Source organism: Mus caroli, unplaced genomic scaffold (assembly GCF_978045245.1).
Source record: "Mus caroli unplaced genomic scaffold, Mus_caroli_1 scaffold_16, whole genome shotgun sequence".
Lineage (NCBI taxonomy): Eukaryota > Metazoa > Chordata > Mammalia > Rodentia > Muridae > Mus > Mus caroli.
Window position 1 is genome coordinate 27,395,665 of NW_028227271.1, and position 17,492 is coordinate 27,413,156.

The 17,492-nt window shown below is 52.3% G+C and overlaps 1 protein-coding gene across 1 annotated transcript; it reads left to right on the forward strand.

Moving 5' to 3' along the window:
* Nucleotides 1-469: 469 nt before the first annotated feature.
* Zftraf1 (zinc finger TRAF-type and ring finger containing 1) lies at nucleotides 470-11,576 on the forward strand. The gene is made up of 4 exons (XM_021183889.3): nucleotides 470-1,035; nucleotides 8,158-8,396; nucleotides 9,031-9,242; nucleotides 10,769-11,576. Exons 1-4 carry the CDS (start codon nucleotides 679-681, stop codon nucleotides 11,158-11,160), a joined length of 1,200 nt encoding a protein of 399 aa, XP_021039548.1. The 5' UTR covers nucleotides 470-678; the 3' UTR covers nucleotides 11,161-11,576.
* The last annotated feature ends 5,916 nt before the right edge of the window (nucleotides 11,577-17,492 follow it).

The window sequence follows — 17,492 nt, forward strand, 5'->3', positions numbered from 1 at the left end:
TTCCTGTACTTGTATCTTGTTGACCTTTATACTGTCGCGCACGAGTGGTGGTAGGTGCGTTTTTTCAAGATCCTGCTCTAATACTCCGGTCAGCTAGGCCAGAGCCTTGCACACACAAGCCCAAATTTCTGTACACATTGGCACAGGCACCCCCCCCCCGACATGGGAGTCTTAGGGGCGCTTTGCACTCTCGAGGAGTCTGAAGTCTGGGGGCCTCTCCAGACCCCAAAGCTGATGGTACCTCTCCAAGGGCGGACTCCCCCACCCCCCCACCCCCCGCCCCTCTCTGGGTCCCCTCCTGGACCCCACCCCCTTCTGTTCACCTTCGAGGGTGGGTGGGCTCTCTGGCGTCCTCGCTCGTCCATTGGAGGTGGCCGCCGCGTCGTCTTGGCCCTCGCGGCGCTTCCATTGGCTTGCGCGAGGCCCACGTGACCAGGAGGACGAGGGGGCGGTGGCGTGGGGGGGGGGGTCCGCAGCGAAAACAAAGATGGCGGCCGCGCCGGGGTTGGTGGCCGGGGCGGCTGCGGGCCGACGGGCGGGCCAGGCCCACTGAGGCAGCTGCACGGTGGGCAGGCTGCGGGGTCGCCGCGGCAGTGAGAAGCCGGCAAGGGCGCGCGGCGACCCTAACTTCCAGCCGGCGAGCGTGCCGGCACCCGCCCGCCGGGCCGGCCGGCCGTGATGTCCGGCGCCGAGGAGGCCGGCGGGGGTGGCCCGGCTGCAGGGCCCGCGGGTGCCGTGCCGGCCGGGGTCGGGGTAGGGGCCGGGCCTGGGGCTGCTGCGGGGCCGGCTGCGGCGGCTCTGGGCGAGGCGGCGGGGCCCGGGATCCCGGACGAGGCGGCCCTGGCCGGCGCTCGGCAGCTGCAAGAGGCGGCCGGCGACCCCGACGCGCCGCCCAAGAAGCGGCTGCGGGCGGCCGAGGCAGCCGAGGCGGCGGCGGCGGCGGTGGCAGCGGGCAGTGGAAAGCTGGAGGAGCGTCTCTACTCGGTGCTGTGCTGCACCGTGTGCCTGGACCTGCCCAAGGCTTCCGTGTACCAGGTAGGGCCGCCGGCCGGGCCCGGCGCCGCGTTGCCTGGAGGCCGGTGGCCGGTGGCCGGGAACCCTTCCTATCCAAACATCCACCTTCCAGGTCTACGAAACCCCGCTCCTGTCTCTCGAGGCTCCTTATCTTTTCTTGCTCTGAATCTCATTTTCTGTGTTCGATGGTACCCTTTACTCCCCAGTCTGAATTTCCATTCTCCTCCGTAGATCTCTTCACCTTCTGTTTCCTCCCGGGTGCCCCCTTGATAGATTCCACATCCTTTTCAGCTGACCATGTAGAGATCTGTGAACAGGTACCCACCCTTTTCTACTGCTCATCAATACTGGCCCTCACTTCTAGACCCCTGGGTGAAGAAACTTCTTTCCTGTAGACAGGGTTCCAATTCTGGCAGCCACACCCCCAAAAGTGTCCTTCCATGTCTGAACAACTAAGTAAGTCTTCTTTTGTGCCCTGTGGAGTCAGTCCTATGTCCTTCTGAAGACCTGGAAGAAAGGAGGGCCTCTCATCCCTTCTCAGTTCTGATCTGGAGGAAGCAATCCGCAACAAACGTTACTGTCAGGGTACTTTCTCCTGCCCCAGCCTAGCCAGTATTTCTACTCGGGAGCCACCTCACCCATACCAAGCTGGCTTCCAAGGTTGCCAGTATCCAGGAACTTTGTCCTGCCTTCCCACTTGAAGACCCAGCGTGCCAGTCTGACTCAGAGTCCTGGTCTGTGTGGGTCTAACATGTCCTCTTCCAGGTAAAAGAGAGCAGACCTCTGGTTCAGTGGGAAATGTCTGTCCACCTTCCCCTGGTCTTTCTGCCTCAGTTCCCAGCCTCTTTGAAAAGCAGAGCAGAGTCCCTGTCAGCTTTTTTTGTACTTTCAGGAGCCAAAAGTGGCTGGTGGGGCCTGTTTCCCTGCTTTTCTTTACACAGAAGACCTGGCTGAGGGCCAGTAGAGGTCTAGTCTGTGTAGCCATTTCCCTCTCCTTTGGATCTCCATGTTCTTTCTGCCTTGGCTTGAGGTTTTGGGGTGGTGTGGGGTGATCCTGGTGACCTGGATGGGGCAGTCACCCTCCTAGGTGTTAGGCTGGGCAAACTGGAGATGAGTTTCCCACAGCTGCTGACTCTAGCACCGGTATTTACCTCTCATTTTAGCCTTTTTCTTGTCTTGTCATCTCGGCCCTTCTTAGTGGGAGGAGTTCTTCCTTTCCTAGGATTTTGTGAGAATCCAGCAAGACAGGCCAATGGAAGGGGGGGTCCCAAGGAATTCAGGGGGTTTCCCAGTTGGTCCTGGCATGATGGTAGGCCACATGGCATTGGCTCCTGGTCTACACAGAGAGCCACAGTTCTGCTTCTGCCCAAAGTGGCTAATGAGACTAGCTGCTTCAAACCAGTCTACACACTGTGTTAGTTGTTGCTCTGGGTTGGGCATCTGAAGTCAGGCAGCTGAGGGATGTACTAGATGAAGTGAGTGGAGGGGCTACCTTCCCAGATCCTGACCCAGGGGGAAGGCTGCCAGGTTCCCTGAGATGAGCTGTGGGCGTTGACATTGATCTCCAAGCCCTGCCACTAGCCTCCTTCCCACCTCCCTTCGGCTGGGGTAGATACCCAGATGTCTCCCTGTCTACGGACTGGGAGAGTCCTCTAGACGATGTCATTTTGAAAGAGTCTTGGGCAAATGCTGGGACTTTGACTATCCACAGATAGCATGTAAAATGGGAGTGCAGCAAGAAGAATAAGGAAGGGAACGTCCTGGTGTCTAGGAATGCTGCCAGAAACACTGCATGGCAGTCCCCTTACAGGTGCCGTGCAGCCCTGCCTGGAGGGTCCTGTTGCTGTCTTACTAAGGTACCAGGCAGGCCTCCCCAGGCTTCTTTCTTGGTCTTTTCAGGATCCGAGCACAGACTATCCCTGGTAGCGATCTACTGTGGGTCATCACCACTGCCTGAGCTCAGCTCTTCTACCTTCTGCCAGCCTTCCTGTCTACCCCGTGTTGATGGGCTGTCTCCGTAGTTGCCACCTTCAGCTGTTGCTGGCAACATTTGCCTGACCTCAGCAGAACACTTAGCTCCAGGTGGCACCAGCCATGCTGTGCATTCTGGGGGCTGACTCTTGGCTCTGCTGGGGTGATAAGAAGTGGGTAACCATGCTACGTCTGGCACTGGGCTTGGGAGGAAGCTATGGGCTGCTGAGGTTGGCTAGGTGCATGGTAACTTGAGAGTGTTATCCATATGCCGCCTGTGAAGCCAGGGAACCTCTTGGAGGCAGACTAGAGCAGATTCAGTCTGTGTATGTGGGCTCATCCACCTGGGCCTGAGACAGCCTTTGGACCTGCAGGGCCAATTCTCATGGGCCATACTCACCCACTGACATATCCCAGACTAGGAAATTTATTCAGGTTGTCTGACCAAGGCCGTCAACCAAGTAGTTCTTATCCCTGGGGCCCTGTGTCACCTGCTACAACAGGTGCATGCTTTGATGTTCTCTGTGTGGGTGTTAGGTATATCCTGGGCAACTGGCCCAGCAAGGTGTGAAGCCACCTTCCTGAGTCTAGGGAGGACCCTTCTAAAGTCAGGCAGCCACTATGGTAGGTACCTGGTAGATGGCATGAAGGCCAGAGGCAAACTGACACAAGAACTTCTGGCTAGTCCAGACTGGGCAGATGGACAGGCAGCTTGTGCTGGCCCCCTGTTCTAGATGTATTCATGAGGCCAGCAGACAATGTAGCCAGTCAGTAACTGCACATGGAAGTGACTTCTCTGAGGGAGTCCCAGCCTGAGATGTTGCAGCTTAAGTCCTGACCTACTTCCCATAGCTTTCCTGCTCCAATCCTTCACATACCGCCCAGTGTGGACTTTTGTAAGATAGACTCAGCCTTGACCCTTTCCTTGGGTGTCAACCAGGCTCAGCCCCTCAGCACTGCATCTGGTAAAGATATTGCTCCTTCCTCTCAGCCTTCACAAGCCTTTGAGGTCAGGGATCAGTTAAATGGGCCTCTGCCACAGAATACGGTGGTCTGGCTATATAGCTAGTGTGGGCTCGTGATTTCTGTGACCAGGGCCCTCGTTCACTGTTCCACTGTTGCTCCTACTTGTTTCCCTTCTGAGCCGCCCTCTCCACATCTCTACCTGCCTCCGTGCTTCCTATTGGGCCTGACTGTAACAAGACCCCATCTTGGGGCCTTCTATTCTCCCTTCTGCAAGGACTCCAGTCCTTTCCCTCCCTGTGTTCTGCTGTTGTCTTTGCCTCTGAATGTCAGAGACAGAGTATCTGGCCAACAGAAAGTCCGGAAAACACTTGTTCCATCTCCGCCCAGGCCCCTTCTGAGGTTATTTGTTGTCCAGGGCCTGGGATGCCCTGGCACTGCTGCTGCTGCTGCTTTGCTCCTCCTCTTCCTCATCCTCTCCTCCTCCTCCTTATTTGTCTTTATGTATGTGAGTGTTTTGCCCACTTGCATGCATGTGCACCGTGTTTGTGCCTGTCGCCTTCAGATGTCAGAACAAGGCTTTAAATCCCCTGAAGCAGGAGTTGTGGCTGGCTGTGAGCTACAGCAGGTGCTATTAACTCTGAGCTAACTCTCCAGCCCTCATTTCCTTAGGTCAGCAAAGAGTCTAGAAAAAGGATCGCTTAGGTGTCCAAAGGACTGTAGGCTTCCTAGAGTGTAGGATTTTGTTTTGGTTTTTGGTGTGTGTGTGCATGCATGCATATTGGTAGTGTGTTATTTTGAGTTGCTTTTTAACTCTAAGCAGTGTTCATTTCTGAGTAAAAGCCACCTTCTAGGGGATAGTTTGGCCCTGTCTGAATCCTGGATGTGGCCAGTCTGGAACTTCAGATCTAGCCTGAGTGGAAGATTCTTGTCCTTGCTTCCCCCGTATTGGATGTGTACCCATGGACAAGGAGCCAGTTCTGCTCAAGTCCATGCTTGACTATGGAGGCTCAAGAAGTTGAGTTAACTCTCAAGATGCCACTATGCCTGATAGAGCCATAACTGCATCCAAGACACCATGGGAAACTAGAAAAAAACAGCCTCCAGGTGGCTGAGCAGCACCTTGCTATTAGTGCATTTGGGTACCAGTGGCTCTGTCAAGAGTCTGTGAATCTGGTACCCTGAGCAGGAGGGCAGGATGTTCATATGGGTCTGGGTACCATCCATACTCTATTTTGGGCCCCCAGTGTTTGCAAGGACCATATGTTCTAGGTTTGAAAGATTCTAACTGGCCACAGGGGACTTGCGATCAACTGTAAGTTGAGGAAGACCCATTTCTAAGACCTGTTTGTGGCTCAGGGGCAGGGCTTCTTCTTAACCATAGCTATTCCATCTAGCTCTTTTTACCCAAATGAAAATCCAGTTCAAATAGAACACTCCTGCCCTGGGCATGCGTAGGCTTAGGACGTGAACTACAGACTGGAAGATGAAAGAATTGGATCCTAGCCTGTGGGGACCACTTAGAGGAGCCCAGGACCTCAGCCCCCTGGGGATGGAGCCCTAGAAGCTCTGACATGGGTGACTGCTGGGTGGCGTTTGTACCGAGGCTGCTGCAGTCTGAATGTCAGGCTTCACTCCAACACATTGCCTCTCCTGTGGTATCCTGTGCCCAGCAAGGACCCGAAACCTGCAGAGAGAAGATGATAAGTCCAAGATGATGCTGGTGGTGGTCTGTGGCTGAGGGATGAACTCAGTCCTGTGAGCTCCAAGTCAGTATCAGTGATAAGAGGGCCTGGAAAGACCTGCAGCGTCATCTTGGATAGAAGTCTAGAATTTACCTGGTTGATGGTGGGATGGTAGCCTGGCCTGGCCATTGCAGGAACAGTTTCTGGAGGTGCCTAGGCACTGTAGCAGACACTGTGGAACCATCTGTGCCCAAGCTTTGGAATAGACAGTGGGCTATATAAGTTAGGAATAGGCACAGGCTGCCCAGCTAAGGCTAACTGTGGCTGTCCTGCACCTATATTTGAAGGTAGGTCTTTCTCAGGAAGTTGTGAGAGGGTTCCAGGTTAAGTGCATTCTTTCTATAGAGCTTACCTAGAGACCATATCCTGAGTGGCTGCTAAATGGCTCTAAGTGGGTGTGTCTTGGTCCTTGGGTAGGCCAGTACACTACAGAACATCCTGGGGCTTGTTCTGCCACTCAGGGCTCTGACACCCCACTTTCCCCAGACCTTGCAGACTTCTGCAGAGGCCACAGGGACCTAGAAGAAAGCAACATTGCCATGTGGTGTGGAATTGATTGGAGTCTGCAGTTCCCAGGAGAATGGTCTCTGTGGCCAGAGCCAGCACAGGCTTAGGTGGCTTTCAGGGTAGGGAGTAGGAGTGGTACTGAGAATTAGTAATAGGATTGGCACCCTCAGCTCCCACTAGGAAGCCCAGGACTCCTTTCCAAGTCTGCCTGGGCTGATATTAGAAGCAGGTATCCTCAGCCTGGCTTAGAAACCTTGAGAGGATCAGGCTACAGCAAAGGAAAATACTGTCCCTTCTACTCAGACTGGTGAATCCTGAAAGTGACTGCAGACCTGAGCCCCAAGCATCATCTAAGCTTGCCTAAGGTAGCCTGCTCCCAGAAAGTGACTAAAGCTCGTAAGGCTAGTGGGGCTGTGGCTTCCTGGGAACCTCAGTGCTGCTATCTTGCTGAGTGAACTTCCTTTGTTTTTCCTTAAGACAGGGGTCCCACCATGTAGCCCAGGCTGGCCCAGAAATAACTTCATATTCCAAACTGTCCTCAAACAGTCCTACCTCTGCTTTTCCCTCTGCCTCTGCCTCCTGTGTTCTGAGATTATACTACGCCCAGTTCTGGATGGGGTTCTTGAAGGATGCTGTGTCACACTTCTACGGGGGCACCCTGAGAGTGCCTCTCTGAAACACATGAACATTTCATTGTGTTGTATTCCCTCTTGCCTTCCAGAAGGAATAATAGTCACTGTCCTGGGAAGTCCTCAGGCAGATGGGGGATAAAAAATTTGATCAGCCCCTGCTGCATCTACGTCCAGCTCCAGCCCTGTCTGTTGACTTCTAGGGATGGACTCAGCAGATTGTTTTTTACTTTTTCAACCAAACCTGGGTTTGGTTGTAGCTAATCATGTGATGTCTCCCTGGGCATGGGTCCCTCGTCAGGCTTCTTCTCTGTCAGCCTTCAGCACGTGGATCCCATCATTCACCAAAGACTCAGAGAACCTGCTGAAGCAGTCAGGTGGCAGCTAAGGTTTACTAAGCAAGGCAGTGATGCAGATGTAGCCTCCTGGCATGGCCAGGCAGTGGCTGCACGTGGCTCTTTCCCTAATCCACACTGTACAGATTACCCTGTACTGACATACTGGTCTCTCCTCTAACACCCTATGGGAGCCCACCCTGGTATAGCGTTCTCAGCCCATCCTGTATCTGTGGCACCAAATGGTACTCAGTATACATTGAGTCAGTAGGAGACCCAGGGCAAGAGTAAGACTAAGTCTGTGTGTACATAAGCAGCGATAGGCTAGCAGGTCTGCTCCTGCTGATCCCATTTATATCAACCCAGTTCAGTACAAAGTCTTACCTGGGCCAGCGTAGCCTCCTCCCTGCCATGGGCTCTGTAACATTGGTGCTGGGGCAACCTCAGTAGGTAGTTGCCTTCTCTGATTGCAGCTACTGCTTCTTTCTTGTATTTATCGGCAAGGGCTAGATGGAGGGACCAGGGCAGATCTCAGCTGGAGCCCCTTCTAGTCCCCACATGAATAGCCTTTTGAAAGCCAAGGAAAAAATGCCTACTTCATCAGTAACCATGACCCCATAAACAGCTGCTGGCTGGGTACCCCTATCATGTCAAGCCAAGAGTCAGTTAGTCTTCTCTGATAGGTGAAGTGGAAAAGCCAGGTTCCAAGCCCGGATGTGGTCAGGTCAGTTGCCAGACAGACCTGCTTTAGATGTACCCAGGGCCCCTATGACCTGGTAAGACCCCGCTCTTCACAACACCAGAGCTAACATGACATCTGAAGCAGCTCTCAGTGATGCTGGATACCAGCAAGGCCTGGGAACCATCAGGTACTCCTCACCTAGCATCCCTCTGGACAACTGGTCTGACTGGAGCCATCACGCGTGGGAGGGCACATGTGCGTGCAAGCATCCCACAGGTCTATGAGCTTCACCTCCCTTTCCTTCTTCGCAGTGTACTAACGGTCACTTGATGTGCGCTGGCTGTTTTATCCACCTACTAGCAGATGCCCGGCTGAAGGAGGAGCAGGCCACATGTCCCAACTGTCGTTGTGAGATCAGTAAGAGCCTCTGCTGCCGGAACCTGGCTGTGGAGAAAGCTGTGAGCGAGCTGCCTTCAGAGTGTGGCTTCTGTCTGCGTCAGTTCCCTCGCTCCCTCCTAGAGAGGCACCAGAAAGAGGAATGCCAGGACAGGTAACCATGGTGAAGGTGTGGCCTTGCGATCTGGTCAGCCCTCACCGTCTGGGCTCTGGAGAGCACATATGCAGCCCAGTGATAACCATGTAGGCCCCAGGTGGTAAGAGCATGCCTCTCTACAGAAGACAGTTAGTTACGGTTTCCACTAGTTGCTTTCTGGATATGATGCTAGCTAGCCCTGTAGGATTCTCTGTGGCTATTGGGTAGGCCCTTGGAAGGTCCACTACACCAGGATCAGTTCAGAAGCTCTAGAAAGCTTGAGTGAGACTTTTGTTTGGCAACCCAGTCCCAACATATAGAAACAGCCACTTGCTTGGCAAGGTTCTGGCACCACAAGCTGTCCTAGAATGAGGCTTTGTGAAGTCTGGTACTATGGTCAGCAACCAGCTAACCCCAAGGCAGAACACCATGAGTACTGGGTCCAGGAGGCATATTGACTACCAACTATAGTGCTTCTCTCTCCTCAGTCTCTTATGTGCTGCTGACATGTGCTCTAAGTGGCTGGCCTCACAATTCAGTGTATCCTACAGGGAACGGTTTGTAGTTGGGCAGAAAGAGTCTCTGAAAAGACTACTGGGCATGACCGTTTGTTCCAGCCACAGAGTTGACCACTATTCTTACCCCCTGCTAGGGTGACGCAGTGCAAGTACAAGCGAATTGGCTGCCCGTGGCATGGCCCTTTCCATGAGCTGACAGTGCATGAAGCTGCGTGTGCTCACCCGACCAAGACAGGCAACGAGCTGATGGAGATCCTCGACGAGATGGACCAGAGCCACCGCAAGGAGATGCAGCTCTACAACAGCATCTTCAGCCTGCTCAGCTTTGAGAAGATCGGCTACACAGGTGAGGCATCCCACAGTCCTCTGCATGCCACACAGATGCTGTTTGGGATGAAAGGGCTGGCAGCCAAGGGCAGGGGAGGCAGTAGGCTCTGGGCAGTGGGCACAGGCTGCGCCGATGGGCAGGGAGGTACCTCAGGGAAGAAGATAGGTTGGAGATTTTGCAGAAGGAGGGAGGTACCTGCATGGCTCCTACAAAGATCCTTCCCACCTGTCCCATCCCCCATCCCCCTACCCCCTCTGCCCACCACCCTAGCAAGATGACCCCCCTTCGCTGTATGGAACTCCACATATTTGGGGTGGTCGGGTCTAATTAGGAAATCGGATATGTTTTGGGCAGTCTGGGTGTTTGGGGCCTTACCTTTGGAGCACGGAGCAAGAAGAGCATTCCATCAAGTCAGATCCTGTCTACAGATGTTCACTGAAGGCCACAGAGCCTCCCGAGGCTGGCAAGAAGCTGTTTGGAGACAGGGTTCCAGAACAAACTGAGGGGCTGAGCTCAAACTGTAGAACTGGGAATGGATGCCCACAAATGAGTAAGCTGGACCAGGCCAGGCCCACTGGATCTCATGGCTCCCGGGCATCTGTCACCAGCTCTGAACATGTCGGGGAGCAAGAGCCAGGCCACACCTTGGGCCAGAGAACACGAAGCACCTGCTGATACTGGGGCCACTCAGGGAAACTCCATTCCCTCTACTGCTCAGCCTGCGGCAGGTGGCCAGCTCAGAGTGCCCAGGGCAGGCTTGGACAGCCAGTCATGCCATGCTGCCTAGACTAGCCCAAACAGGCCTGAGATGCAAAGGGCCCAGGGGCCTGCAGCAGCAGAAAACTATGGCTCTTGGTTAAGAGTAGCCTTGGTTGAGATCTCACGGCCTGCGGGGTCTGGGTAGGCCAGGCCATGTGGCTACAGCAGAGGCTGGGTGGGAAGCCCTGTCCCTGAAGGAAGGACTGGCTGCCTAAGAACCCACACATCCACGGCAGGACATGCCAGCCACAGGACTGCAGAGGCAGGTCTGCCTGCTAAGCGACAGCCCTACAAACAGCTGGGCAGAATCCATATCACAGTGCAACATTGAGGACTTGGCACTCCCCTTGGGCAGGACCAGATACCATATGCCCACCTGCTGGCTTTTCTGGCAGCTTTGTATCAGAACCAATAAAGTGCACTTGTTCTCAGAACTGTATCCTGTCTGTGTGTCTGCTTACCCCGCCCCTCTGGGGACATGGGGCTGAGGGTAAGGAGGGTGGCTCTGTGGGTTGGCCACACCTGGGCCACGTGGCCTAATGTCCCACAGCCTGGACTCCAGCTAATTGGTGTTAATTCTGTCTGTAGTTGTCCCCCAAAGCTGTGCACTTGCATTTGCCATAGTTGCGTTTGCCTTACCTTGTGGCAAGTAGAGCGCAGCGCGCTGTCTGGGTAAGTGGCCTTCCTCCCTGGCTGAGCCTGTCCTTGGCCTGTTGGGGAAGGCGCCACCCACTGGCCTTCCCCAGCACTAACAGTTGGCTGTCTGGCCCTGTCTGTCTCCACAGAAGTTCAGTTCCGGCCTTATCGCACTGACGACTTCATCACACGCCTGTACTATGAAACACCACGGTTCACAGTACTGAACCAGACATGGGTCCTGAAGGCTCGTGTGAATGACTCGGAGCGCAACCCCAACCTGTCGTGCAAGCGCACACTTTCCTTCCAGCTACTCCTCAAGAGCAAGGTCACAGCACCCCTGGAGTGCTCTTTTCTTCTGCTCAAGGGCCCATACGACGACGTGAGGATCAGTCCTGTTATCTACCACTTTGTCTTCACCAATGAGAGCAATGAGACAGACTATGTGCCGCTGCCCATCATCGACTCTGTGGAGTGCAACAAGCTGCTGGCCGCCAAGAACATTAACCTGCGGCTCTTCCTGTTCCAAATACAGAAGTAAGATGGACCCGGGCGCCTGAGGAGCAGAGGGCTGCAGTCCGGTAGTGCTGTCCCACCCATCCCTGGCTTGGCAGCAGCTTCACACAACCATATGATCATTTTAGCAAAGGAGGAGAACAAACAGAATCCAACACTGAGAAAGTCTGCATGCGTGTGCAACGGGGTCCCTGCCTCTGGCTCACCTTCCTCCCCTCTGCCTCCCACCTCCTGCAGGCAGCCAGAGGCTGAGCTGACCACAGTGGAGACAGCACTCTGGGCGCCTCAGGTACAGGTGGTGAGGAAGGCAAGAAGCCACCCTTACCCCAGCTCCCATCCTCACATCGAGGTGGCACGGTGGTTCCCTGGCCGGGCTCAGGGGCCCTGGCTGACTTCAGACAGCATATTTGATTGCAATTAAAAAGGCAGCCTTGTTTCCTACTTTCTGTTTTGTTGGAGGGGGAAGGCGTGGCCGTCAATGGACTTCATGGGAGAAGGTTTGGCCTGGTGGTCAGAACCTGCCCCGTCGTCTCTGATACTGCACCTATGTGTGCATCCCAGGAGAGACTTAAGAGACACTGCCCCCCCCCACCCACACACACACAGTCTTCTCAGAGGGATTGGGACTAAGGCCTGGCCAGTGAGCCAGAAAGGGTTGGCCTTCCCCAGCCGCTGACCACTCAGAGGAAGCAGGACTTGGCTGGTAGGGCTCAACAAATGTTTTCGGAATGCAGGGTGAAATTCTGTCTCTTCCAGGAAAAAAAAAATTAAACTTTTACAGGCTCTGTAAGTGATGCAGGTTTAGTGAGAGAGAAGGAATCCGTTTGCTTTACTCAGCACAGAGGGCCAGGCGTCCTCAGGGTGCCAAGGAGGCAGCCACTGTCCGAGGCCTGCATTTAGTGGTGGCGGGGGCACCACAGGACCAAGGCAGAGCAGCATGGTTTATCATGTAGGCAATATAGGCCTTCCCCTCACTAGCCCATTCACAGATGCTCTGAGTGGTGGTTGTGAGCAGGACAAGTATTGGGGCCTCAAGGACTATGAAGCAGCCATGCTTGAATAAGGCTAGGCCCTGGTCCTTTTCCCTTGAATTCCTCAGAGGAATTCCTCAGAGAAGGGTAGGACTTGCCTCCTTCAGTCTTTGCTTAGGAGATGAGGCTCTTCCGTCATAGCTTTTCGTTGCTTTAATACCAAAGAACCGGTTTCCTCTGCCCTAACCAGACCTTCACATGCCTGAGAGTAGTCCCTACCAACCCGTGCAAACTGCCCCGGCCTGGGCCTGGGCCTGGGCCTGAGCCTGGGCCTCAACTGCCCTGTGCCTTCCAAGCCAAGGGACAGGGTAGCCCTGGATATGTGAGTACAAGTGCTGATGTCCCACCCTGACCTTCAAGAGGGCAAACGGGCTGACAGATGAGGAGAGGACATGGGGTACAGGCCCTGTCTGTTTCCACTTGGGCCCTCCCATCTTCTCATAGGCTGAACGTTTTCAGCACCTTGTTTGGCTTCCTGCATGGGGCTTGTGGGAATTCTCTTCTGCAGATTCGGCCTGGCCAGGAGGGTTGGGAAGGCCCGTATTTGGCTTCTGCCTACTACAAAGGAGCCCATGCCAGGGTCAGCACATCCACGAATGCAGTGGCCTTCGATTCCGATACGGCTCCTCAATGTCCTCTGCCCTTAGGGACAGAGGACCTTTGGAAAACAGGCCCCTCTAGGAGTCCCTCTAGATTCCAAGGTGATGGTGTGAAAAAGCAGGGCAGGGCTAGCTTGCCCTAATAACCCATGTCTGGATGTGCGAGCGGCCAACTCCCAGAAAGCAGCCTGAAGGTCTCTCAGGAAGAGAGGATAGGAGGCTTTTTCCCCACAGCAAAGCCAACCGGGACACAGTGGGCATGAGGAGAAAAGCTGGGCTGGCAGAGGCTCAGAGGCAACAGAGCTTTGGGTATTTGTATGTGGAGCTGAGAGGCATACCCCAAGGTACATAGGGTTAGAGGTTGTGCCTGGGTGAGACCCACCGAGGGGGAAGAGTGTGTCAAGGGGTACCCAGGAGACCTGCTAAGCCGTCCCAGCACTATGACTGTCATGTGCAGCTGTTGAGCCTTCCAGCCTAGGGAACCAAACATGGAGAAGACTAGTGTCTCTTGGCTATGCTGGGGACTGGCATACAAATCTTTCAGCATTGTCACTGTGGGCCCTTTATTTAGGGCTGGGGGGCACCATATCTACTGGCTTGTGTCCAGAATCTTGTTACCTTGCTGTTCTAACCTGGTTCTTTATTGTCTCTGAGGACTGGAGAGGGGTTTGGCCTCAGTAGGTGCTGGGGAGGCTGCCAGAGGGGGCTGCGCGGGCTAAGCCAGGCCTCCCCCTCCTTCCACCTGTCTCATCCCCACTTCCTGTGAGCACCACATCCCTCAGTTTGCCCAAAGTGAGACATTTACAAAACAATAAAAATAATTTTCTAAAGAGCAGAGCAAGAAGTGTTTTTATGGTTGTTGGAAATGACTTTATATGTCAGTTTTTTGTGGTTTGCATTTTTCTTTGAATATTTTCTGTATGCACATGTAGTTAAAAAAAAATATTCCAAACCATGTTTTGTCTGTGTTTCCTTACCAGAAGACAGCCTCATGGTGGGGCTCCCTGTGCTCTGTTAGCCTCTCTTGCTGACCAGCCCGTGCCTCATCCCCAGTCCTATAGCCCTGTGAAGCACCCGGATAGAGAAGCTGGACTAACTCTAAAGGGAAACTGATTCCACAGTTTGGTCTGTACATTTACTGATTCGTCTCTGACTCACACACAAACCATGGCATGCGCGCGTGCACACACACACACGCTAGTAATAATAAAGTTTTTAAAAGCTGCTTGTGAAATACCGTCTTATAGGACAAGTAATGATCTAAGAGGACACTTTTTTGTATGTTTTGTTTGTTTGTTTGAGACAGGGTTTCTTTGTGTAGCCCTGGCTGTCCTGGAATTCACTTTGTAGACCAGGCTGGCCTCAAACTCAGAAATCCACCTGCCTCTGCCTCCCGAATGTTGGGATTAAAGGGGTGCACCACCACGCCCGGAAGAGAACACTCTTAACACGATAGAATACATTAGAATAGCTCGGTCTCAACAGACTCCTATTTTATGAACTCCAAGTCTAGAAGGAAAGAAAGTCATGGTCTTCACCACAGTACTGAGGGACTTCCCCATGTCTTAAGCCTCTTGATTCTGTACCTTCCTCCCATCCCACTCTTCCTCTCTCACTGTGCCCCTCACATAGCTCACCAACCTGCCTTACAGGTAGTGGACCTGACTTCTGAGGCATGCTTCAGATGGGGAAAGGGCCGGCAGCGTGGATCTCCATAGCTGTTCTGACATCCTGGGACCCATCAAGGCCTAGCCTCAAACCTGCCCTTCATAGGAGGTCTACCTGCATCTGATTTTCCTTCTCACCCTGCACAATTTTGCAAGAAAGATCTTGCCGGGCAGTGGTGGCACACACCTTTAACTCCAGCACTTGGGAGGCAGAGGCAGGTGGATTTCTGAGTTTGAGGCCAGCCTGGTCTACAGAGTAAGTTCCAGGACAACCAAGGCTACACAGAGAAACCCTGTCTCGAAAAAACCAAAAAAATAAAGTGTGCTCCCGTTGCTTTGATCAGAATAGAAAATAAACTTGTCGGTTTATAGATGTGGCAGACACACGCCTGTAATCCCAGCACTTGGGAAGTGAAGTCAGGAGCTGAGGATGAGGCTGGCCTGGACTCCAGAAGACCCTGACTCAAAAGCAAAAGACAAACTAATTCCTCCTATGTCTCACCCCCATGGCTTTGTGGGATCCTGCACTACGTCTCCAGTGGGCCCTTCAGTGCACATCCTGATAGATGGTGAGTGTTACGTCTGCCACATAGCCAGGGAAGTGTTCAGTCTTGAGGGTAATGAGAACAGAGCACCCCAAATCATAATTCCAAATAGAGTTCCGGGCACTGTGCAGGTAAAAAATCTGGTTCGCTTTTAATTCTCCAGCCTATATTCTCATTCAACTGCCTTGCAGTACAAAGCTAGACAGTTTTCAAATGTCTTTCCTGCATCTTCTGGGAGCACTGATACCACATAGGAGAAACTGTTCTGTTTAGTTCAAAAAAGCCCCTTCCTCCCCTTTTAGCCAGGGCCCTTCTGTGCCCTTTGCATGTGGGCTGTTCCCTAGGGCACCTAACAGTTTCATTAAGACCTCATGCCCAAAAAAAAAAAAAAAAAAAAAAAAGACCTCATGCCCAATCATAAATATCACTTTTTTTTTTTTTTGGTATTATATTGCTTTTTAAAAGTTGCAAGAGGGGGGCTGGTGAGATGGCTCAGTGGGTAAGAGCACCCGACTGCTCTTCCGAAGGTCTGGAGTTCAAATCCCAGCAACCACATGGTGGCTCACAACCATCCGTAACGAGATCTGACTCCCTCTTCTGGACAGCTACAGTGTACTTACATATAATAATAAATAATAATAAATAAAGTAATAAATAATAAATAATAATAAATATTAAAAAAAAAGTTGAAAGAATAGGGACTGAAAGCTGGCTCCGTGCTTAAGAGTGCTGGCCAAAGTTTTCTTGGGGAAAACCCAGCTTTGAGTTTTAGCACCCACATGGTGGTTCATAACTGTGTGTACCACCAGTTTGTCTTTATTTATTTATTTATTTATTTATTTATTCGTTCGTCAGTCCATCCATCCATCCATCCATCCATCCATTTATCCATGCGTTCATTCTTTATTTAGGTGTGCGTTGGTGTTTTGCCTGTATGTTTGTCTTTGGGAGGGGGTCAGCTTCCCTGGAACTGGAGTTACAGACAGCTGTGAGCTGCCATGTGGGTGCTGGAAATTGAACCCTGGTCCTCTGGAAGAGCAGACAGTGCGCTTAACCACTGAGCCATCTTTCTATTCCCCTCGTTCCCCTATACTAACCCTCACCCTTCCAGCCCCTCTCCCCAATTAGGGATGCCTTCTTTTGGCCTCCATGGGCACTAGGCACACAAATGGTACACAGACACACAGGCAAAATGCCCATACACACAAGATAATAATTTAAAATTTTAAGGTAAAACTTACAAATGGTGGTACAGGCCTTTGATCACAGAATGGAGGAGACAAAGGCAGGGGGATCTCTGAGTCCAGCCAGGACCATGTGAGCACCTGTATTTTTTTTTCAAGTTTTTTCACAAATGTAAATAGGTGATGTGTGCTTTAATTTCTAGAAGAGGGCTGGAGAGATGGCTCAGCGATTAAGAGCACTGACTTCTCTTCCAGAGGTCCTGAGTTCAATTCCCAGCAACCAGAGAATGGTAGACAGGCAGAAGCGCATCTGAGGAACAGGGTAGCCCCTGTTCTGCTCTCAGGAGGCCATGAGGGCGTTAGTCCCCAGGGAGGCTGCAAGGCTCACAACCATCTGTAATGGGATCTGATGCCCTCTTGTGTGTCTGAAGACAGCTAGAGTATACTCATATGAATAAAAAATAAATAAATCTGCCGGGCCGTGGTGGCGCACGCCTTTAATCCCAGCACTTGGGAGGCAGAGGCAGGCAGATTTCTGAATTCGAGGACAGTCTGGTCTACAGAGTGAGTTCCAGGACAGCCAGGGCTATACAGAGAAACCCTATCTCAAAAAACTAAATAAATAAATAAGTAAATCTTTAAAAAAATAATAATAATTTCTAGAGGAAATGGGGTTAGCACTACAGTATACCTGTAATAAAAAAGCAGGTTGGGAACTGGAAAGTTGGCTCGGTAGTTAAGAGCTTATACTGCACTTGCAGAGGACCCAAGTTTGGCAACTACCATCCACACAATGATTCACAACAAGCTGTAACTCCTCTTCAAGTTGCCCTCTTCAGCCTCTTCAGACACTAGGCACACGGCAGGTGCACACACACATATATATAGGTAAACACATGCGTGAAATTTAAAAAAAAAAATTTTTTTTTCTTAAAGAGTCATTTATTTACTATATGCAAGTACACTGTAGCTGTCTTCAGACACACACACACATCAGATCTCATCACAGGTGGCTGTGAGCCACCATGTGGTTGCTTGGACCTGAACTCAGGACCTTCAGAAGAGCAGTTGGTGCTCTTAACCACTGAGCCATCTATCCAGACCCCCCCCCCCTTTTTTTGTCTCTCTGTGCATCATTGGCTTTCCAGGAATTTGCAATTTGCTCTGTAGACCAGGATGGCCTCAAATTTAGAAATGTGCCTGTCTTGGCCTCCTGAGGGCTGGGATTAAAGGCATGTGCCACCAAGCCCGTCTAATCCTAAAAAAAAAAAAAAAAAAAAAAAAAAAAAGGCAGGTAGATTTCAGGGGAGCAGGGTCAGTCTGTAGTCCTG